The 17,500-nt window shown below is 43.6% G+C and overlaps 1 protein-coding gene across 1 annotated transcript in view; it reads left to right on the forward strand.

Annotated features, from left to right (window-relative positions):
• LOC308374408 (ryanodine receptor 3) overlaps window positions 1-17,500 on the forward strand; it is a gene marked incomplete at both ends in the record, with an annotated part of 180,276 nt that overhangs the window by 133,561 nt on the left and 29,215 nt on the right. The window contains 16 exons of the mRNA XM_080850185.1: window positions 138-261; window positions 575-690; window positions 863-930; window positions 1,347-1,468; window positions 1,952-2,001; window positions 2,130-2,190; window positions 3,239-3,477; window positions 3,981-4,062; window positions 4,228-4,358; window positions 5,018-5,350; window positions 7,152-7,392; window positions 7,656-7,743; window positions 7,930-8,022; window positions 11,176-11,346; window positions 16,773-16,832; window positions 17,185-17,319. Of these exons, the coding sequence (XP_080706311.1) occupies window positions 138-261; window positions 575-690; window positions 863-930; window positions 1,347-1,468; window positions 1,952-2,001; window positions 2,130-2,190; window positions 3,239-3,477; window positions 3,981-4,062; window positions 4,228-4,358; window positions 5,018-5,350; window positions 7,152-7,392; window positions 7,656-7,743; window positions 7,930-8,022; window positions 11,176-11,346; window positions 16,773-16,832; window positions 17,185-17,319 (2,114 nt within the window). The remainder of the gene's footprint in view (window positions 1-137; window positions 262-574; window positions 691-862; window positions 931-1,346; window positions 1,469-1,951; window positions 2,002-2,129; window positions 2,191-3,238; window positions 3,478-3,980; window positions 4,063-4,227; window positions 4,359-5,017; window positions 5,351-7,151; window positions 7,393-7,655; window positions 7,744-7,929; window positions 8,023-11,175; window positions 11,347-16,772; window positions 16,833-17,184; window positions 17,320-17,500) is intronic.

Below are 17,500 nucleotides of genomic sequence, written 5' to 3' on the forward strand. Positions count from 1 at the left end.
GGGTCCCTGCAGAGAATGCATTTGGCTCTAATTAGTGTGTGTGTGTGTGTGTGTGTGTGTGTGTGTGTGTGTGTGTGTGTGTGTGTGTGGGTGTGTGTGTGTGTGGGTGGGTGTGTGCCTGCCTAATGTATTTTTAGGAGGGGGAACACACCCTCTGCTGGTGCCTTACGATACTCTCACAGCGAAGGAGAAGGCCAAAGACAGAGAGAAAGCCCAGGACCTGTTCCGCTTCCTGCAGATCAGTAGCTACACCATCACCAGGTGTGTGTCTGTGTGGCAGTGTGTCTCTGTGTCTGTGTGGGTGGCTGTGTGTGTGTTTGTGTATATGTCTGTCAGTGTGTGTGCGTGCGTTAAATCAAGTCAGGAATGGGGCGGGGGGGGATGTATTTTGTGGATTTTTAATAGCATACCTGCCATGCTGTTCACCTATGTATCTGCCTGCCTGCCTGTCTGTCTGTCTGTCTGTCTGTCTGTCTGTCTGTCTGTCTGTCTGTCTGTCTGTCTGTCTGTCTGTCTGTCTGTCTGTCTGTCTGTCTTGTCTGTCTCTTTGACTAAATGTCTCTCATCTCCCCAGGGGCTTAAAGGACATGGAGCAGGACAGCTCCTCTATGGAAAAGAGGTTTGCCTACAAGTTTCTCAAGAAGCTGCTCAAGTATGTGGATTCTGCACAGGAGTTCATCGCTCACCTCGGTACGATGATTCATCTGTCTATCGTACAGCACTCAGTCAGTCCACTGGCTTTAGCGTGTTCCCCTTGACGTGTTCTTCTAGACATGTTCCCCTTGACTTAAAGGGGTAGTGTCTACATATGCACTTTGTTCACAGTTAACCCTTGCCTTTCATGTCTTGTTGTGTATTTTAGAGGCAATGGCGATGAGTGGAAAGATAGACAGATCGCCTCATGAGCAAGAAATCAAGTTTTTTGCCAAGGTACCTTAAAAGCCGCATTCAGATGGGCAAATACATTTTCCTGAAGTCGATTGAAATCTGAATTATTCATTTTCATTTTCAGCTTCATTTTAATTTTTCTATTAAAGAGATCCTTTTCTCTGCATTTTTAGTGTGTGTGTGTGTGTGTTTGTTTTGTGTGTGTGTGTGTGTGTGTGTGTGTGTGTGTGCGCGCAGATACCTGATACCCTCCATGATGCAGCAGTGTGTGTGTGTGTTTGTGTGTATGTGTGTGTGTGTGTGTGTGCGTGTGCCTGTGCGTGTGTGTGTGTGTGAGCGTGTGCGTGTACGTGTACGTGTGTGTGTGTCTCTGTGTGTTTCTGTGTGTGTACCACTTCTCTCACGTGTGTAAACGTATCTCCTGTCTCATGTGTATCTCCCTCTTCTGTCCCCTGCAGGTCCTTCTCCCCCTCATTGACATGTACTTTAAGAACCACTGCTTCTACTTCCTCTCCTCTCCCAGTAAGAACCTCAGCAGCAGTGGCTACGCATCCAACAAGGAGAAGGAGATGGTCACCAGGTGCTTACTGCATTTCACCTCCTTATTATTCACATTATTAACACCATGGAATGTTTCAGTTGAAGATTCAAATTCTGAAATTATTTTACAGGTTTTACGTTGTAATACTGTAATAATTATAGATTCATTAATAGAATAGAATAGAAAAGTGGTTCTCTTTTGAATATATTCGACTGACTGTAGCCACAGAAACGTTCTATCATCTTTAGAATCTTGCTCACGTGTGCAGCATGAAGGACACACAGCAAAAGATCCCATATGATAAAATAAAAAGGCTAACTGCTAATGACCTTTGAGAAACCGAGGAAATCGACAGTCCAGATGCTGATCACCTGCTGTGATCGACAGCCGAGTAATTTTGGCAGTAATCCAGCATCTGAGTTATTTGTTTTCTTCTTCTTCGTCATTCGTTGCTGTCCCATCTTTTAATATCCCTTCATCTATGCTACCTCTTCCTCTCCTTACACCTCTGCCCTTTTTCAGCCTGTTCTGTAAACTGGCAGCTCTTGTCAGACACAGGATCTCTCTCTTTGGTAAGAACTCTTCAGGCTCTTCTCTCCCTCTCTTTTGCTCTACTAAGTCTGTTGTGAAGTTTTGGGCTACTTTGGTTGTGTTTGTTTGAAGCATCTCATTCTGTTTGTTTGGTCATTTGTGTCTTCAGGAAGTGATGCGGCCACCATGGTTAGCTGTTTGCACATCCTGGCTCACACACTGGATACCAGGTACAGTAGTGGCTTAGACTGACTATGGTCAGTGGGACAGAAACTGCATTATGTTTCCCTCCCTACCAAAACACGAAGAAGCCACTTATAGATGCTGCTGTGCAGTGGTGTCTCAAGAAGTGGTATCTGTGGAAGAGATTTCCTTAGCTCTAGGATGCATGCCCTGTATTTATAAATTAATCGTAAAGCGTAATTATCTGGATTAAGACCCTGGCTTGAAGTTCTTACATGTGTTTGAATTTGTTATTACCAACACTTACTCATGTACAGATCCTCAGACAAATGTTTTCATTTCAAAGTTGAGAGAAATTCGAAGAACTGAAGAAGCAGAAGATTTAGCCCCCCTCCAAGTCTCCTTTGATCATAATAACGGACATCCAAATGAGTCTTCAACAGTGGGGATTATGTAATCAGCATTGCCTTTGCGGTTGCCTTTTGTGTTTTTTCTTCTGCGTGTGAAGAGAGCTCCCGCTGGCAAGAACAAAGTTATCGATGCAAACACTCAGTGCTTCCGGAACCTGAAGCCCATTAGGACAAATGGCCCGTTTTAGGCTCGTGGCTTTGATGTGAGAGGGGTGGGGGGTGGGCCGATGTTTTATGTGGGAGACTGGGAGGCTGTGGGCATAGTCTGGGTTTCTCCTTGTCTGGGCTCATCAGATCAGACACATTCACCGTGTTATACAACACTATCCTCAGATGACCCTTAGAGCCTTCCGAAGTTACATTTTAACACCTCTCGCTTTCTCTCTCAGTCTCTCTCTCTCTCTCTCACACACACACAATTTCCTTCTCTCACACTTTCAATTCAATTCACTTTTATCAACAATTGAAATTGTCTGTTTACAGAGCCCAGAGCCTGAACCCCTAAGGCACTAAGGCTGGCTTCCTCTCGTTCTTCACACTTTTTTTCTCACTCTTCTAACTTTAAAAGTCCCTTGTATCTGTCTGTCTATCCAATTGTCTCTTTTGAGCATGAAACTGTCCTTCTCTCCCTTTCTATACCTGTCTTTCTATACCTTTTCTCTGTCCTCTCTTCCCTCCCTCTTAGAACCGTGATGAAGTCGGGCTCTGACTTGGTGAAGGCGGGCCTGCGGACGTTCTTCGAGAACGCGGCAGAGGATCTAGAGAAGACGCTGGAGAACCTGAAGCTGGGGAAGTTCACGCACTCGCGCAGCCAGATGAAGGGCGTGTCGCAGAACATCAACTACACCACAGTGGCCCTGCTGCCCATCCTCACCGCCCTGTTCGAGCACATCACTGAACACCACTTCGGAGTAGACCTGCTGTGTGAGTCGCATGACATGCTACCCCAGAACTCATCTCCAGAACATTGAAGGACTGCAGTATCTACCATAATGCTTTATGATTGAGAAAACCTTAAACCTAAAAGCATGGCCACTGTGTGCACATCCCCAAGCAATTCGGTGTGGATCTGCCATCTTAGTACACAACACCAATTCAATGCGTTGGTATAATAGAAAAGTCCAGAACTGCATTCAAAGATTTATTAAATTATTAAAAGTTATTTTTAACTAAAAAAAGACAATGATAAGAGATGCCGCTGCAGTAATGATACTACCACCACAAATACTTCTAATCACGAAACCAATGATGAATCGTCTTCACACGACTATAAATATGGCCATGGTGGGTTGACTGTAATCTGCTGTCTTTTTCTCAGAGTATAGGTTGCATTTTCTAGATATGTTTGTGTCATTTTCATCCCCGAAGTCAAGCATTCATATTCTCTGTAAAGAAATGAATATGAAGAATGTCCTTGTTTTCTGCAGTGGATGACGTCCAGGTTTCCTGTTATCGCATCCTGACCAGCTTATACTCCCTGGGAACTGGCAAGAATATTTATGTTGAGAGGTATTTCAAGCCAGGAATATGGAATGTGGTTAAATTAACTACCAATGGTTATATGAGTTATTGCTGTAATCTTCTGTTATACAAATAATGATCTCTTTGCCGTATCTGAAATATTTTATGTGTGAACATGTGTGTATGTGTGTGTTTCTTCCCCTTTCCCTGCAGACAGCTGCCTGCTCTGGGAGAGTGCTTGGCCACACTGGCAGGAGCCATGCCTGTGGCCTTCCTGGAGCCTCAGCTGAACACACACAACCCTTGCTCTGTGTTCAACACCAAAACACCCCGAGAGCGAGCCAGTGAGTGGGACTCAATACGTACAATATTTACAGTATTACATTCGGTTCCATGTAATACATATGAACAAATATTTATAAAATGACATGTAATTGGGTCCCATGGCAATGAGAGCACAGTGCATTGCATTTGATGTATTTACCACATTTAACGCTATTATCAAGTGTTATTATTAGCATTATTTTGTCCCTAAGGACTTTGTTGTCCTTTATGTTTAAATTAAACATGACCTGCACATGAACTTTTAATCCATTATTTACCTCGGGAATTTCCACTTCATGGCGGATATATATTGCGTAATGTGTGAATATTAAATATATGCCACAAAGGGTATGCTTCATTGTAAATAGCCTCAAGCACTAAACGCTTAATGCTTAATTAGGTAATTAGTATGCTGTACCCGCTACATAATTCCATGTTGATACAAGATTTGCTTACATAGCCTAATGACAGCATGACTTATGCCTGACCTTTAGGCGTGTGTTTTATACAGCTATACATTTTAAGTCTGGTAGTATGGTGTGCAGTGTTTGAAAATTAGACCTGAAAGGGGAAACAGCCAAAAGTGATTTGATTCAAAATCGCAGCTGTAATGTGCTACTTTCAGAACTACTAATGCAACTACCCTAACAATAAGAAATGGCTTGGACTTTGTTCTCAGTCCTGGGCATGGCGGACACCGTGGAGGACATGTGTCCAGAGATCCCGCGTCTGGCCGGCCTGATGAAGGACATCAATGACCTGTCGGAGTCCGGGGCACGCTACACGGAGATGCCCCACGTCATCGAAGTGGTGCTGCCCATGCTGTGCAACTACCTGTCCTACTGGTGGGAGCGAGGCCCGGAGAACCAGGCCGCCACCAAAGGCGGAGGAGGCTCCATCTTCTGCACCACCGTCACCTCGGAACACCTGAGCGTCATCCTGGGCAACATCCTCAAGATCCTCAACAGCAACCTGGGCATCGACGAGGCCTCCTGGATGAAGAGGATCGCAGGTGAGAGGTCAAACATGACGCTCAACCATGCTGGTGTTACAACTTCCTGTGACGCCTTTAGGCCTTGCAGCTGTCAATACCCACACACACACGGCCCTCAATAGGTGTGCACACTTAAACTAAATGATATGTTCATGGAAAGGAAAAATCAGTGTTATGACAGAGGGCTCATGTGAAGTGTTCCCTTGGTGGCTAGTCCATAACTGTGAAGATTACTCTAACATTATAAAGGGCCCAATCTCCAGCCATTGTTCAGCCTCCTGTGACGCCTTCAGGCCTTGCACAGTCAGTACCCACACACACACTCCTCAACAAGTGTGCACACTTAACCAATAAACACTCTTAGCCAGGCCCACACTGCCTGTGCACTGACTGCGCATAACAGTGATTTATCATTTCCATGAACACGTAATGACCTGTCATGATCTTTTTTCAACGAGATGCCCTGGATGAAGACGATCCGAGGGGAGGTTGCACACACAAACATGAGCTGGAGCCGGAGTTGTTTGACCCGGCCATATGCATTGTTGGGCTCACTTTCTCAGTCAGGGACAGGTTTGATACTTCTCTTTACCTGAACCCTCCAGCATAACAGCAACATCATTTAACCATAGACATGTTATTGCTTGTGTGGTATCCTCTTATTATCCTGACCCAGTCTCAAGAGCAGTAGGTGAGGACAACACCCGGTAACAGCAGGATATCCAGAGTTGTAGCTGGGGATGTTTAAGTCACTTTCACAGTTATGAGTCAAATAATACTGCAAGGACTCAGATAACACTACAGCTATTCAGAAACTACCCGAAGGAGAGTGAGGTGTCCCTTTTCAGCCATAGATGAGGGATTTATTCCACTCAGTACCCAGAGGATTACTTTGAACTCTCCCATTCACAGCACACGTCAGTCTGCCACACTGACACCATAGAGGATAGCGGATAGTGGTGTCTGGAAAAAAATATTGTGATCTGGAAATAGAGGATCCCTCAATGGGAACATTATGAGGTTTTGCAATTAATATGTTTGTGACAGTGCCCTAGCTAAAGTCACATTCACTTTTGTTCTCCAAATGATGCTTTTCAAGTATATTATGTCCTTTTGTATTGTCTCTTGGGCTTGGAACCTACCCAAACCACCCTATTGCACTACCCTCTCAGTGCCTTTTAATACCATGGAATTGCTTCTTTGGCATGGAAGGCACAACTAGAGACAAGGATCCCTTAAGCATAAATAGGGTTAGGGTTAGACATTAAACAGACATCTAGTGATACCTTATGCATGAATAGGCCTATGTGAAGGACAAAACATTTTCATTAGACAGTTAAACAAAGCCCATGACCCTTTGCTGCATTGTTCATCCAGGTGCCATTGTGCTCATCCCTTTTATGGAAAAGAGAAAGAAAGTGTTCAAGGCAATGTTTAAAGGGGAGATATTATTTTTAAGTTCTTCTACACATGGATCTGGTATGCCTACCAACCCAAAAACATTAAAACAAAAAAAAATCCAGTCCGTTTGTTATGGTCTCTCCATGTCAGAAAGGATACACTTCAGCGAGCCCGTCACTTTTTCTCCTGCATTACATCACATATCACCATGTGATGTAATACTACCAAAGTGATGCTAACAACAGCCATAAACAAGAAAGACTTCATAAATATAAAAATAAATGATCAGCCTATTACATTATTTATCGTTTATCGTTTATGTTTCATGCATGACTAGCAGAAGTAGGATGAATCATGACGCGTTGTAACAATACCTGCCTTTCCATTACGAGTGACCATCCATCTTGTGTTTTGCCAGTGTACGCCCAGCCCATCATCAGCAAAGCACGTGCGGACCTCCTGAAGACCCACTTCCTGCCGACGCTGGAGAAACTGAAGAAGAAGACAGTGAAAGTAGTGACGGAGGAGGAGCTTCTCAAGGCCGACAGCAAGGGCGACACCCAAGAGGCGGAGCTTCTCATCCTGGACGAGTTCGCCGTGCTGTGTCGTGACCTCTATGCCTTCTACCCTATGCTCATACGCTACGTTGACAACAACAGGTAACAGAGATGCTATCTGGGAAATGGACAAAACACATTGAAATAGAGGAGGTTGTTAGTAAATTAATGTATGATACTTTTTGGGTTGCAGGAGCGTCGTTTTTAACTTATTTTAAGCATATTATTTAAGGCAATTTTCTGTGGATTACCACAGAAAAGGGGGGAAAAATAGAACCAGCGCAAAAACTACTGGTTGCCTACTGGTTGTGTTAGAGGAGGCAGTGTCCCTAACAGGGAGATCTTTCCCCCTTTCTCCCCCTCAGGTCCAGATGGCTGAAGGAGCCAGATGCAGACTCCAACGAGCTCTTCAGGATGGTGGCTGAGATCTTCATCCTCTGGTGCAAATCACATGTAAGAGTATTATTTATCTACCAAAATGTGTGTATGTATCTATGTAGGTATATATGTGTGTGTAGGTATATAGGTGTGTGTGTGTGTGTGTGTGTACAGAATTATTATAATTTGAACAAAATAATTAAAATCCTATTTGTGACTGTTTCTGTGTGTGTCTGTACATATCCTTTGTCTGATCTGCAGAATTTCAAACGGGAAGAGCAGAACTTTGTGGTGCAGAATGAGATCAACAACCTTTCCTTCCTCACGGGTGACAGCAAAACTAAGATGTCAAAGGTAGGGAGAGGATCTGAGGACATCGGTCCAATTATAGGACGCATGATAAATCAAGAGTGCCCTGATGAGTCACATCTGGACACCTGTCCCCTGGGCTCCCTGGCAACGGCCGGGACAGAAGCCTGAGTGGCCAATAAGGGGCCGTGTGAATATGCAAACGTCCTATTAGGGAGCGGAGGTATTTTTGAATGTTTCATGAGAAAGATTATTAAAGAGCATGTTAGAGTTCTCATTAATCTTTTATTAGTCATTATATTTGAATTGCTCTCTCAAACATCACATATCTTATCTTATCCTATTTCTCTGAATGTCTTTCTATCCTTCACTCCCTGCGCTTGTCTCTCCCCCCCCCCCCATTTCTTTTTCTCTGTCTTCACTCTTCCTTTCCTCAGGCTATCGCTGTTGCCTGTAACCTCAGTTTACCTTAATCTGGCCTCTCTGTACTGTGTCAGCACTTCACAGACAGGCATTATTACAGTATCGCTCTTCTTGCAGTGGCAGCCAATTCTTTATCTCTTTCTCTCTCTCTCGCTCTTTTGCTCTCTCTCTCTCTCTCTCTCTTGCTGTCTTTCTCAGTCTTTCTCTGTCTTCCTCTACATCCTCTACCTAGGGGCAATTCAAGACCCACACATAAACATGTCCAACTCCAGTTATTACCTCGATAAAGCATTGTTTATCTTTTTTTTTCTCTTTGGGTTGAAGTATCAACACACTAAACTTTGCCCCTTCTCCCGGGAAAGGGACTATCCATCCTATTGTAACCCATGCAGAACTCCCCTCCACTCTTATAGTATTCCAGTCACATTTCAAACTTCTATTATAAATCTCATATGAGGGTTTTATTTTCATTTTTATATTTTATTTATTTATTTTTCAGTTTTAATTGAATAGGCATTCTATACTAAACATACTAACTTTACTAAGAGCTCCAGAGATATATTGTGAAGGTATATTTCTGTTGACTTCATGCATTGAGACGTGTCTGACTTCTGCTCTCTCCCGTTCACAGTCTTTTCTGGGAAAGGGACACAGTGAGAGTGTACGCAGTGTGTGTTTATCATTGACTGTATATGAGTGCTGTTTGGTGGCAGTGGACGTACAGTGATTGTGTGTGTGTGTGTGTGTGCGTGTGTGTGTGTGTGTGTGTGTGTGTGTGTGTGTGTGTGTGTGTGTGTGTGTAGACAGTGAGTGTTTACATATTTGTGTGTGGTCTGCAAAAGCTTAAGGTGCAGTGTGTAGCTGAGCAGGTCACGTTGTGAACACACTTTAACAAGCAGTGCTGAGATGGGGGCTCTTAGTTTTTTGAGAAAACCATACTGCTGCCGAACTTATATGTGATAATATGTCACAGACATAAAAGACATGACGTATATTCTTTTAAATGTTTTAGAGAATCTTTTTGGAGTCCTCATGGATAAGACAAGAGTTGTGTTTGATTTGTTAGCTGGAGTAATGATGAAGTCCTCTTGTGATCCATCAATAGTGTATTCTGCCATACAGTTGCATGCTACCACAGATAGGTAAAACGAATTACATTATTTAGTAGTGCATCAGCCATCAACCTTTCTCATAGAGTGTTACTTTGTTTTCCTGGGGTTTCCCCACAATGCCTTAGGCTGAAGGGGCAGAGCTTAAGCTGTTAAAGGTGTTCAGCTGTCAGGTGGAGATGCTCAGTTGCTAATTGCACCTCAGGCTAGTCTGACTGCTCTGAGTCAAGTTCTGGGATAAGAGGTGTTCAGACTTAAGTGGAGTCTCTCCACTGAATACCAGACTTAGTCCACCACTAGACTTAATCTTTCAGTCACTCTCTGTTTATATTGTATGTGTATGTGTGAGTGTGTGTGTGTGTGTGTGTGTGCGTCTGCGTCTGTGTGCATATGTGTGGGTCTGTGTGCGTGTGTCTGTCTCACTCTCAGCACAAAAAATAGTTTCACCTGTGTTTTGAACAGAATGTTTATAATTTGTATGATCTGTGAATGGCACTGGTCCCTAAAACGGTGTGTTAGCTTGACATTACCTGTGAATGTGCACCGTCTGATATGTGTATGCTTTTGTTTGAGATGTATGCAAACTAGGTATGCTGTGTGTTTTAACTGTGATTGATGTCTACAAGCCGTGCAGCACCTCTGTGTGAGTTGTGTTCGAGACGTCTTTGAGAAGTCTCTGAGATGTCTTTGAGACATCTTTGAGATGTGTCAGAGACATGCTTAAGACGTGTCTTAGATGTTTCCTCCCCCTTCCTGTGTGTCCATTAGTCAGTTGGTTTGTTTACGGGTGGGAAGAAGGCCTGAAGGTGTATCCTGTGTATCCATAGACACAAATCACCAGCCAATCATGAATAGTCATAAGCCCATCCATCACAATGTTTGTCATGGTAACACCATTTCATCTCCATGGGGATAGAGGGCAGCAGCCATTCCATTGTAGAGTAATGAAAACCACAGTGACTGATCACCAGTCACCTTATATATCTCTGGCGTCTGCTGCAAGTGATGAATCATCAATGTGTGTAGTGGTTAGTTCATGCCTGTTGAAGGCCTGGTTTCTGTATTGGTTTTGAGTCCTGGTCCCTTTACAGTGTACAAATATATGTAGTGAATGTGTTGGAGCAAAGCCAGCTGCTTCAGTTTGTCTTTCCCGCCCCATCTCCTCTCTGTTTTCTGTGTGGTATACTGATGGCTGGCAAACTAAGTTGGTGGTCTTCAGATGGTGAAGCTTTGCTGACTCAAGCGTTTGGCTGTGGTTTGAGAGGATATTGCCCTCAAGATAGCAGCTCAAGAAATGAAACTGGTTCCACTCTTAAACACTTCAGGAAATTAATGTAGTGGGGACCATTTTCTAAAATGGCCTTGTCATACAGTACATTAATATATTGTGAGCCGGTGGCATAGATGTCCCTTTCAGTGCTGTGAAGTAACTGAATTCTCCCACTTCAATTATGTCTTTTATAAGGCAGTCTTATTGTTATTGATCTGCAGCTTCGGTGCCACCTCCCTGCAGTCAAAAATGGAGAAACACTTGAAAACTATCCCATTGAATAAGCACCACGCAGTGAAAACCAATCAGTTTGCCTCCATCACTGTGAGTGTTACCCTCAGATGAGTGTGGTGCAGGAGAGGACTAACCTTTCACCTCCGACCTATGACCCTACAGTCGGGGGGACAGGACCAGGAGCGGAAGCACAAGAAGCGGCGGGGCGAGTTCTACTCCATCCAGACCTCTCTCATCGTGGCCGCCCTCAAGAAGATGCTGCCCATCGGCCTCAACATGTGCACGCCCGGCGACCAGGAGCTCATCTCACTGGCCAAGACCAGATACAGCCTGGTGAGTGAGGGAGAGAGGGGCTGCGTTGGGGGGGTCAGACAGGGCCAAAGGTCCACCACAATTGGCCGTGAGAGTATGTGTGATCATGTACAAACCCTTGAGTAGATTCACTCTTAAACATAAAACTGAAACATAGCATAAGCACGAAGCTGAAAGCGTTGTATAACAATTTTGACATATGAAACCGAGCGCACACAACATTCTGTGCACTTTTTTTCTCTAAATCCTGATCAACAAAAAATGTAATGAGCACCAAACTCCACTTATTTATGGTAATGGTGCTAATGAATACAAATAGGTCTAGGCTACTCCCATGTTCAGATTTAAACTAAATGGCAAAAGCACACAGCAAATCAAACAAAAAGAACATTTCAGCAGATGTGAGATGGAAGTGATCTTTTCCAAATCATTCATTTTATTTGGCAATTAATTATCTGACATTAATAACAAAAGAAAACTGTAAGAGTGGCACAGCGTTCCAGAGGCTATAGATGCAGTGGAGTCAGAGAACCGCACAAAATAACCCTCAGTCAGTCTAGGAGTTGGAAAGGGCATTTAGCGGCAAGGTCTTTAGCCAGATAACCATGGTTGTCTTGATGGGCAGTTGAACAATGTAACAAACAAAATCACTGCATACATTCATTAGAAAATTCCAACATCAAATTAATCATGTCCCAAAAAGCCACCCATTGCGCACCATGTCAACTTAGGATAAATGATTCATGAGTAGAACCAGGCCCCCTCTCCAATATAATAGTCAGTCGCATTAGTCAGTCATTCTGCATCACAGATCATTTGCACGTTGATGGAATGAGAATGCTTTCTACGAACAGTCTAAGTCTACCTCCGACAATGCCTTTATGTGAGTGCAGTTAATCGCTCCTCTTACACTGGGGGAAAACGGCTCTCTCTGCAACTTGCTCTTTAATTTTAAACCTGGTCAAGTGCTTCATATCATAACTTTATACACCTGGCTGACATACGGACGATCCTGTCCCATCCTGACCCATCTGCAGTTCCCTCTGGAAATGTCGCTGATGTCAAGAAGCCCAGTGTGTAAGGGCAAATGTGTGACTCATTGCAGCATCGCACTCAACCAGACCCAATTCAGCACAGATTTCCAAGGGTATTGTTCTTGAAAGTCTGAAACTGTTAATGATGGTCATCATCTCGGAACAAAGAATCAGCCCCTCTAATGTTTCTAATTAGACGTTCCCGTTTACAGCAATTCTGGCAATATCCTCTAATGAGGCTAAAGCTGCAATTGTTATTGCATAGCATAGCATTGTTGCATGCTTATACGTCCATTTACTAGGTAACTGCATAAACCTTAAACGGATAGTTCGGGATTTTTGACATGAATCTGTATGGCATGCCCCATCACCAGTGTCATGCAATCACGCTGACTTACCGACCGCAGCGTCCTGTGAGCAGAGTTCTCGTCCAGTTTTGGTCAAACCGAAAGTAGTCCGGCAGGTTTGCTAGACCCAGCAAAATAAAACGTTTCTCTTCTATCTTGCACCCGGCGCACAGCGCGATTTTCCCTCCAGAGGCGCGCTTCGAAATGAACTTGCGTCGACATGGGCGGGGGCGGAACAGAGAAGGCGTTTCTCTGGCGCAAGTGGTATTTTGCAGTTTCAAAACAACGCCGTGCGCCGTGCGCCATTGACCACAAAAAAGCTGGTCTAATGTCAGAGGCGCAATGTCTAAAGTCTGTAACGCGTATTCAGAACGCTATTTTAAGGGCGCATGTGCTTGCCCGCACAGTATAGGACCTATAGGCTACACTTTACTTTTGTCGTCTTCACGAGAGATTTACACCAATTGTTTGGCAAGCCAAATATAATTTCAAGGAAAATAAAGTATTTACCACATGAGGAAGTCATTGTGATATCCGTATCCAAGACATTTTAAAACTAGGCATACATCTAGCGTACACAATTGACCCAAATGATTCAGGTTAATTGAAGCTGCGTGACATTTGATTTATTGTATGGCTTTGTTGCATTTATTTAAAGGCACCCAGTGCAACTTTCGAGGCTTAAAAATAAACATTCAATTTCTAGTCTTTTTTACACGTAGTGAGTTTCAATAACTCCATACCATTACATACCGACATTCAAGCAGCAAAGATGAGACGTCGTTGTGTGGTGAGAACTGATAGAAAATCGATAACAACAACAATCGCCACCATTGTCTTTATTTTTTGTAACCTACAATAAATAAAGCAGGCTTCCAGTCAATGGAAAAATGGCTTCTCCCCACCGGCGATTGTTGTTGTTTACGATTTTCTATCAGTTCTCACCACACAACGACGTCTCATCTTTGCTCCTTGAATGTCGATATGTAATGGTATGGAATTATTGAAACTTACTACGTGTAAAAAAGACTAGAAATTGAATGTTTATTTTTCATTCAATGTTTACATAAAGTTGCACTGGGTGCCTTTAATGCCAGTATTATTATAAATCTTGTAAACTCATCTCTGTGTATGTGGACTTTATTTATGTACCTTGGGTTTGGTCAGCTGGTGCACTGGCTTGGGTGCCGATTTCCATGCCCCCAAATCCCTGCACGCTCTCAGGCTTGAGGGTAGACGTGGCGATGTCCTCTGCTGCCGTCAGATCCTGGGTCGAGGCAGATCCACCTTTCGTGAAGCCACGAGAACGTGTGTTACCTTCCAGCTTGGATGTCCCACGTCTCCGGACGTCATTATAGCGTTTTTGGCAACGTTTTCGGGTGCCCCGTTGCAGAAACAATCACGGCAATATCTTGACATGCTTGCTTGACTTTGATTACTTTTGGAGGGTTTCTCGCATCCCCATATATATCTATCTCCCGGCTTTTTACAAAGCCATACAATAAATCAAATGTCACGCAGCTTCAATTAACCTGAATAATTTGGGTCAATGTGTAGGCTACGCTAGATGTATGCCTATTTTTAAAATATCTTCAATATGGATATCACAATGATTTCCTCAAGTGGTAAATACGTTATTTTCCTTGTAATTATATATGGCTTGCCAAAAAAAAAAATCTCACGTCGGTCTCCTCGGCTGTGAACTTTTCTACCTGTTTGATTCGCGAAAGTTGATTTGCGAAAGTTTGATTTGCCATAGTTGCCTGAGAGAAACGTCCGTCACAGGAAAACGATGAAAACTGAGACAACATTTGATAAAATTGACATAAAGCATCGTTCTCCTGTGACGAACTTTTCTCTCAGGCAACTTTGGCAAATCAAACTTTCGCGAATCAACTTTCGCGAATGAAACAGGTAGACCCTAGCTGTGAGGTTGTAGTATCGCGCGTACTGAAAATAGGGCCAAGTGATAACGAGGTGTGACTTTTTCCACTACCATGTTTTTGGGATGCAAATATATCACTCTTTTGAACACATAGGGCCCTATCTTGCCGATCAGAAACGCAAGTAGGACGGCGCCAAACGCAAGTAGCTGTGTGGGCGGCTCTATGGCGCAGTTGCTATTTTAACGGCGGAAAAAACACACTTGCGTCCAGCGCAAGTGTCAAAAGGGTTGGTCCAAAGGAGGTTACTCAGCCATAGGTGTGGTTTGGGCGTAATATGCAATAAACCAATCGGAGCGTCACCTCACATTCCCTTTAAGAGCGAGGAGCGCATATTGCAAGGCGGCTTGTTATCGTATTCGCGGAATTACCGGGAGGAAGACCGTGAGGCCACCAGAACGTGTGTTACCAGAAACAATCACGGCAATATTTTCCCATGCTTGTTTGGAGAAATGGTTCTTCTTTTCATTTCTCGTTTGTATTTTTTCAGTTACTAGCATTCCTTTTTCTGGTGGCAACATATTTGAAATCACAAAAGTCACAAAAACATACTTTCCGATGTTTTGGGTTCACCCTCACTGAATCACTATAGGTTATGTATGCATGGTTATAATATTGCACCCATCGGCACATGCAGTTCAACCTCACGTCTTCTAAAGTCCTCTAATCTATCCTCATTTATGTCATTGACACATCCATGATTCATGGCAATGTTGTGTAAAACACTGGGGGGGGGGGGGGGGTCTATAGCGCCAAGGACGCCAGGGAACACATACTTCTGTACCCGATTCAGCACCCTCCGCGGCAGATGCACCACTCGCTTGATCGGAAAGGAAAGCGGTTCGCCTAAACAAATGCAGGGAAAAATACTATACTACGATTTCATTATTTGTGAAAGAGATGGAAGAGAAGAACACAAGTGATTACAGTCTTTAGAACTATTCTAAAGAGTACAAACAACCAATGTTTTTCTTCCAAAAACCTCGGATAATAGCGAACGCAAAAGAACACCTTTTTGTTCTGTGGAAATATATAGCCTACCCCAGCCATGACTACAAAATCAATTAACTTAATTTTCCTTTGAGCAAGTTGAATGTATTTGACACGGCGTTTCACAAGACTAAATATCAAGGGGGTGCATCTGCCGCGGAGGGTGCTGAATCAGGTACAACACTGTCATTACAATTAACCTGAATCATTTGGGTCAATGTGTACGCTAGATGTATGCCTATTTTTAAAATATCTTGGATATGGATATCACAATGATTTCCTCATGTGGTAAATACTTTATTTTCCTTGTAATTATATATGGCTTGCCAAATTTTTTTTAGACTTTAGACATTGCGCCTCTGACATTAGACCAGCTTTTTTGTGGTCAATGGCGCACGGCGTTGTTTTGAAACTGCAAAATACCACTTGCGCCAGAGAAACGCCTTCTCTGTTCCGCCCCCGCCCATGTCAACGCAAGTTCATTTCGAAGCGCGCCTCTGGAAGGAAAATCGCGCTGTGCGCCGGGTGCAAGATAGGAATGATACATGCGTCGGTGACAATGTCAATTGCGCTGGGTGCAAGATGTTTTGGGAAGAGAAACGTTTTATTTTGCTGGGTCTAGCAAACCTGCCGGACTACTTTCGGTTTGACCAAAACTGGACGAGAACTCTGCTCACAGGACGCTGCGGTCGGTAAGTCAGCGTGATTGCATGACACTGGTGATGGGGGATGCCATACATATTTATGTCAAAAATCCCGAACTATCCCTTTAATGTATCAATACAGTGTTAATACTTTTGTAAAGTAATAGTCATAATGTCAGTAGTTGCACTGCATAGCCCCTAAGTGTTGCCAACTGGCTAAAACCCTTGTGCACATGGAGGAACACACATTTTCACATTTATTTTGCTCTTGATACAACGTCAGTGTGAAAATGGCATACACAACGCTTTTTTTTTATTTGTACATGAGGCCCCTGGCCTATACTGGGCCACAAGCGCACATCCTCTCTGGGCTTTGGTAGAGGGCAGTTATGAGTCAGTTGATGTCAAAGGTCACCAGAGGTCAAAGACCATAGAGAGCTTCTGACTGTGGTTAGGGTCTGGGCTAATGCTGTTGACATGTCTCCACAGAAAGATACAGATGATGAGGTCAAGGATCACATAAGACACAACCTCCACCTGCAGGAGAAGGTAATTTGGTTTGTCACGTGGTTTCTGTTTATATTTATGATACAGTGTGTGTGTGTGTGAGTGTGTGTGTGTGTGTGAGTGTGTGTGTGTGTGTGTGTGTGTTTGTTTGTTTGTTTGTTTGTGTGTGTGTGTGTGTGTGTGTGTGTGTGTGTGTGTGTGTGTGTGTTTGATATGGTACCTGAAAAAAAAAGTGGCACTCCAGTGATTGAGCATCAGTTTTTGGCTTCTTTTTTACGTTTTTCTTCTCTGTGTACACACACCCCCACACACACATATGTATATATACACACACACACATGTATATATAAATAAACACACACACACATGTGTATAAAACAACACAAACACACAGTCAGAGGACCCAGGAGTCAGGTGGCAGTTGAACCTCTACAAGGATGTGGTGGTGAAGAGCGAGGGGCCTCCTGACCCAGAGCGGACTGTGGACCGCGTCCAGGGCCTCTCTGCGGCCGTGTTTCACCTGGAGCAGGTACACTCCTACCTAACTCACTCCCTGCCATCTCATAATGATGCTGCCAAACAACACGGATCGTATCAGTGTCACTATGTCGAAAATCTTGTCTCTGGGTTGTCATATACATCACAAATTTGGGCTTTAATTGTTTTCATTCTTTATACGTCATGCTTTGTTTGTTCCATCATTGCCTTGT

The sequence above is a fragment of the Sprattus sprattus genome (assembly GCF_963457725.1).
Source record: "Sprattus sprattus genome assembly, chromosome: 13".
Classification (NCBI taxonomy): Eukaryota; Metazoa; Chordata; class Actinopteri; order Clupeiformes; family Clupeidae; genus Sprattus; species Sprattus sprattus.